General features: G+C 54.0%; 1 protein-coding gene across 3 annotated transcripts in view; it reads right to left on the bottom strand.

Annotated features, from left to right (window-relative positions):
* Positions 1-187: 187 nt before the first annotated feature.
* pde4ba (phosphodiesterase 4B, cAMP-specific a) overlaps positions 188-6,061 on the bottom strand; it is a gene marked incomplete at both ends in the record, with an annotated part of 126,360 nt that continues 120,486 nt past the window's right edge. For all 3 annotated transcript variants that reach the window (XM_080538746.1, XM_080538747.1, XM_080538748.1), the window contains 7 exons: positions 188-607; positions 721-903; positions 1,042-1,164; positions 1,365-1,519; positions 1,800-1,899; positions 2,495-2,659; positions 2,912-3,204. In XM_080538746.1, the coding sequence (XP_080394872.1) occupies positions 188-607; positions 721-903; positions 1,042-1,164; positions 1,365-1,519; positions 1,800-1,899; positions 2,495-2,659; positions 2,912-3,204 (1,439 nt within the window). The remainder of the gene's footprint in view (positions 608-720; positions 904-1,041; positions 1,165-1,364; positions 1,520-1,799; positions 1,900-2,494; positions 2,660-2,911; positions 3,205-6,061) is intronic.

The raw sequence follows: 6,061 nt of genomic DNA, 5'->3' as shown, positions 1-6,061 counted from the left end.
AAACTGTTCCTCTGTCTCCGGCTCCTAACGCAAGTGCAAGGATAGTGGGGGGGAGGAATACACGCCCCGTCTGGGCCTCAAACTAAGCCCCCCTGCGGGCTTGTTAAAAAGCACAGCTGCAGGATTTCTCCTTTTTGAAAACATGAAGCCGCCGTGTCGTGGCGAGCCAAGCTGAGGTGGGAGGGGCCTATGTGTCTGTGGGCGAGGCGTCGTGGGTGACGATCTCTATCGACGTGGGCTCCATGGGCTCCTCGTGGTCCTGACTGTCGGAGAAGTCCAGCGGGGAGCGCAAAGCGTCGCCCAGACTGTCCTCTTCCTCCTCCTCCTCCTCTTCCTCGTCGCCCTGACTGTGCTCGTCCTTCTCCGTGCCCTCAGAGTCCTCCTCCTCCAGGGTGAGCTCAAACTGGAACTTGTCCCCCCCCTGGCCCCCTCCCCCGTGGCCGTCCGGACCCTGGTCGTAGAAGGGGGGGCTGGGGCTCTGGGGGATCATGCTCTGGTACCAGTTGCGGTTGTCCTCCAGGGTGTCCAGGATGTCCTGGGCGTCAGGGTGCACCAGGTCCGCCCACGTCTCCCACAGAGGGTGGACGATGTAGTCTATGAAGCCCACCTGGACAAGGGGAGAAGGAGAGGGTTAGTTATGAGTCAGTATGTGTGCGTGCGTGTGTGTGGTGTGGTGTGTGTGTGTGTGTGTGTTGCATGTGTGTGTGTGTGTGTGTGTACCTGGCTCTTCTCCACGGAGGCGGTGTGTTTGTCACACATGGGGCTGATCTCCATCCCCCTCTCCCTCTCTCTGTCTCCCTGGTGGAAGAACTCGTCCATGATCCGGTCGGTCCACTGACGGTACAGCTCCAGGGACTTGGTGGGGTTGCTCAGGTCCGCACAGTGAACCATGTTACGCAGCACCTGGCGACAGGGAAGAGAGAAGGATGCGTTAAAGAATGAGGAACATCGAGTTAAAATAGGAGGGAAGATAATCATTGATTAGAGCCATTACAAACAGATGAACGTGTACACTCGTGCACACACGCCCGCCCTACACACCTGTATTCTGTCTGTGTAGTTGTCCAGCAGCAGTACTCCAGAGCTGGTCACCTTCTTGGTCTCCACCATGGTCTTCAGATCAGCCAGCAGGCTCATGTGTTTAGACATGTCTGTGGCCAATACCTGGAGAGAAAGAGAGAGAGAGAGAGAGAGAGAGAGAGAGAGAGAGAGAGAGAGAGAGAGAGAGAGAGAGAGAGAGAGAGAGAGAGAGAGAGAGAGTCCATCATCAGCCTACTGCACTACATGAATGGCTAAAGAACTACAAAATACCAACATAATACCATGGACTACATTTCTCATAATATCTTGAATGGCAGACTCACCATGTCGATGACCAGCTTCCTGAGGGACTGTCTCTGTTTCTTGGTCAGGTTCTGGAACATGTCACAGTTCTCCTCCTGCAGCAGCTTGAAGCCCACAGCCAGGTGATGGTTCTCCAGGACCGACTCGTCGTTGTACATGAGGGCCAACTCAGAGTCTGGGGGAGCGACAGAGCGAGAGAGAGAAAGAAAGGACTGTCAGTCAGATACATTGAAACCTGACAACGGTTATTCATAATACAGTGGTATGGTTACATAGCCATTCGAGTTGGGGCCAATTCCATTTCAATTCAGGAAGTTCCAAAGAAATTCCAATTGGACTTTTGGGAGGACATTTGGAATTGGAGTTGTAATAATCTTGGAACTTCCTGAATTGAAATGGAATTGACCCCCAACCCTGGTATCCATGTAATACTAAAGGTGTGGGGAGAGACTCACTGGTATTGATGAGGAACTGGTTGGACACCCCAGGGTGGTCCACGTCATGGATGGCTGCGGCAAAGATGGCCGCCAATATCTCCAGATCTGTGAAGACCGCCTGTGAGGGAGATGGAGGGAGAGGGGAATAAAGAGGGAGGAGAGAGAGGGGTTAGACATTTTCTCAAGAGAACGATAAAAGTCCAGAGAACAGCTACAAGGAACAGCTCATCTCACCCCACCCACTCTCATTGATTCCCAGGGATCAGACAGTGACCGCTAACAGGCTAAAGCTAGTGTCCGGATTCCCAGAGTAGGCTAGCTCCTGTTTCTGGCTAACTAGCTAGCTGGCTGATTGGCTGGCTGGCTGGCTGTGAGAGCTGGGCTATAAAACATGATGAACGGTGCTGAGTGTGTGCTGTTTAAAGAAGCAGAGCAGTTGGCTGATGACGTGCTTAGGAACCAGGTCACGCTGCTAGATTGCGTCAAGGCACAGTTCATCTGTATTTATAGAAGGAGGGGGGGAGCGGAGCTGTGAGAACTGTGGAGGGAAGGAAGGAGGAGAGAGGGAGACAGACAGGGGTAATGAGGGCGAGATGGAAAGAGGGAGGGGTGGATGAAGGATGAAGCTCTGAGGCGGCTGGGGGGGTTGGGGCGCGATTTAACGGGTGGGGGGTGTCGGCGTTGAATAACGCTCGCGGTCGACGGGTACTTACGTCGAGGGCCGGCGTGGAGAGCAGGATGTGCGTGGACTGGGCGACGTCGGCGGCGTGGAGGCTATTGTGGTAGGCCACGTCCGAGTGGTAGTGGTCCTCCAGGGTCATCATGTACGCCACGAACGTGTCCGTGGGGATCTTAAAGGTCTTCAGTAGATCTCTCTCCTACGGGGGAGACAGGACAAGATCGGATCAGTCATTCGATCGGCAAACGATCGTCGGACGTCATTCGATAACAACGCCGCCGTTTAAAGGGTGGCAGGGGAGGCCGGTGGAGGTAGAAATGATCGGAGAACGTTCCATGCCTCAACAATGAGCCCTGTCCCATGAGCCCGATTATTTCAACCTCCATCAGCTTCCCCCTGGGTGTATGGTGTGTATTCGTGTGGTGGTCAGGGGGTCGGGTTTTGTCATTACCTGGAAGATGGCGTACATGATGCAGGTGAGGGGCCTGTGGTGGGAGTACTCGGACACGGTGAAGATGTTCAGGCCCCACTTGTTCAGGTCCTCCAGCTCCTTGGACAGCATCTCCTCCTTGTCCGTCTTCACGCCGAAGCGCGAGATGGAGCTGTTGGAGAGGCTGGGCCCGTGAGACACCTTCTTCACGCCGCTGATCTGAGTCATCAGTTGCTGCTGCTGCTGATTCTTCTTCTTCTTCTCCCGCGACTTGTTGGGAGTCGCGGACGAGATCTCCACGTCGTTCGGTTTTTCTGAGGAGGGAGAGGTAGGTAGAGACAAGGGGGAGAGAGAGGGGAAGAGGGGGAGAGAGAGAGAGAGAGAGAAGGGGGTTAGATTACCATTCATTACTTCTCCCTGACACAGCGAAGTCTCCGGAAATTTCCGGACTTTAACAACGAGCTCCCGACTGTGAGGTGTAAGACTTTGTACCCAGGTGTGTGTTTGTGACCACCAGACGCACCTGTGTTGCCTTGCACAGGAGAATAGACTCATTCACTCATGGCTCTCTCTCTCTCCTTGAATCTCCTGCTGTTTCTTGCTCTCTGTCCGTTCCCCCCTCCCTCCCCCCTCTCCCTCTCTCTTTCACAGTGGTCCTTTCAGCCTTTCACAGCAGGTGGTTTCTCATCTCTATTCCTGTTCTCCTACTCTCAAAGGTCAGCCATTGACAGGCCTGGAGGGAGACAGGGAGAGGGACAGAGCCCCATAGAGAAGAAGGGTGGCACTGCCCAGAAATAACACAAACACACACACACAAACACACACACACACACACACCTACATGTCTTTCTAGTAGATCACACTGATCAGCGAAGCCTCAGCTCAGTGCTCTACCATCAACCTGCCTCCTCCTCAGAGGGTTATTCAATTACCACTCTCTCTCTCTCTCTCTCTCTCTCTCTCTCTCTCTCTCTCTCTCTCTCTCTCTCTCTCTCTCTCTCTCTCTCTCTCTCAGCTGTAATTGAGGACGGGCGATTAAGCACGCTCTAACATGTGCTGCGTAGGAAACGAGGGGAGAGCAATAAATTGGCCTGTTATTCATTATGGCCAGCATTATCATCATCATCATACTCACACACACACACTGGGTCTGGTGTATACTCAGACATTCCACCGATCCCTCTCTCTCTTTCTCCCATGTGATTCCTTTCTACCATTCCAGCCCACACAACAAGCTAGAATTCTTAGCATGAGAAGGGTTCCCATCTCGTCTGGTTTGTGCCTTTTGCAATTAACTATTCTGCAGAATCTACACTTTTGTTGCAGGTGTCAGACGGTCACATGTCTGTCTCTCTATCCCTCCGCTCCTCTTCTCATCCCCCTCTCCTCTCCTCATGTTTATTCCGTCTGAATAATCACCTCCAGCCCGCGCCATATGCTCCCAGTGAGAGCCAGATGAGGGGGAGGGGGAGGGAGAGAGAGGGAGAGAGAGAGAGAGAGAGAGAGAGAGAGAGAGAGAGAGAGAGAGAGAGAGAGAGAGAGAGAGAGAGAGAGAGGGAGACGAGAAAGACAGATGAGGGAGCGAGCGAGTGAGAGACGGCGATTTTTTTTCTTTTTTGTTCCCATAATGATTTACCCTGTCGTCACGGTAACGATAGAGATCCGATCAGATCATTATGGGATGGATGAGTGTAGTGGGCAGCTGTGAAAGATAACTGCTGCACGTCATTGGCTAACACACACACACACACACACACACACACACAGGCCACCCTCCCCCAGTCCCGCTGTCTAGAATATGCAGCCCAACTTGATTCATGAATTTATGATGACGCTGATGAACGGACAGACCAGTGGTTTGACACGGGATTACCAACTGTCCACCACAAAAAAACATCAATGGTCAATGGTGTGTGAGTGTGAGTGTGTGTGTGTGTGTGTGTGTGTGTGTGTGTGTGTGTGTGTGTGTGTGTGTGTGTGTGTGTGTGTGTGCGTGAACCATAACACTTGCTTTTCCAGAGTCTAATGAATAATCCTCGGCCCCTTGGTTCAGGCCGGGACAACTGGCCAGCTGTCTGTCTGTCTGTCTGTCTGTCCTAATGGCTTTATAAGGTCCCATGTGAATGGTGAACCAGCCTGCTCTCACTCCCACTCCCACTCCAGCCCACTGGGGACCACACATTAAGAGATTCCCATCTGTGCCTCTGCAGTGCCTTCCCTTCCTCGGCCAGGGAGGGATGGAACAAGAGAGGGATGAGGAGGATGAGAGGAGGGAGGGGGGTAGGAGATGTTCCCCACTCAATGAGATAACTACCTACGGGATGAGTCACCGAAGCGTCTGCTCGGCTTTCTGAGAGGGGCTTCCTCCAGCGCACCTCTCCCGCAGGCAGACCCCCCCGCGCTCTCTCTCCCTCCATCTCCCTCCTCCCATCCCTCTCTCCCTCCATCTCCCTCCCCTCTCTCCCTCCTCCCATCTCCCTCCTCCCATCCCATCCCTCTCTCCCTCCATCTCCCTCCTCCCATCCCAGCTCTCTCTCCCTCCATCTCCCTCCCCCCTCTCCCTCCTCCCATCCCATCCCTCTCTCCCTCCATCTCCCTCCTCCCATCCCTCTCTCCCTCCATCTCCCTCCCATCCCATCTCTCTCTCCCTCCATCTCCCTCCTCCCATCCCATCTCTCTCTCCCTCCATCTCCCTCCTCCCATCCCATCTCTCCCTCCATCTCCCTCCTCCCATCCCTCTGTCCCTCCATCTCCCTCCTCCCATCCCTCTCTCCCTCCATCTCCCTCCTCCCATCCCATCTCTCTCCAGTCGTTCCTCTCAGTAAGAGGATTGTGCGTAGGAGAATCCACCGAGGACCGGATTGGACCGGATTGGACCGGATTCGGAGTGCATACATACGCAGACGTACGAAGCACCGGGGGTCCGGTCCAGACTGACTGTCTGTGTGTCTGTTCCATCTGTCTGTCTGTTTCATCTGTCTGTCTGTCCCACCTGCCTGTCTGTCTGTCTGCCTGTCTGTCCCACCTGTCTGTCTGTCTGTCTGTCCCACCTGTCTCTATCTTCGATCTTGGCATCCCTTTATCTCTCTCTCTCTCTCTCTCTCTCTCTCTCTCTCTCTCTCCCCCCGCTGGCTCTGACGCCAGCTAACAAGCTCGCCTGTCAATCAAACC

The sequence above is a fragment of the Nansenia antarctica genome (assembly GCF_963989245.1).
Source record: "Nansenia antarctica genome assembly, chromosome: 1".
Classification (NCBI taxonomy): Eukaryota; Metazoa; Chordata; class Actinopteri; order Argentiniformes; family Microstomatidae; genus Nansenia; species Nansenia antarctica.
The sequence above is the reverse complement of the archived record's forward strand: the minus strand, read 5'-3'. Positions and strand labels throughout refer to the sequence as shown.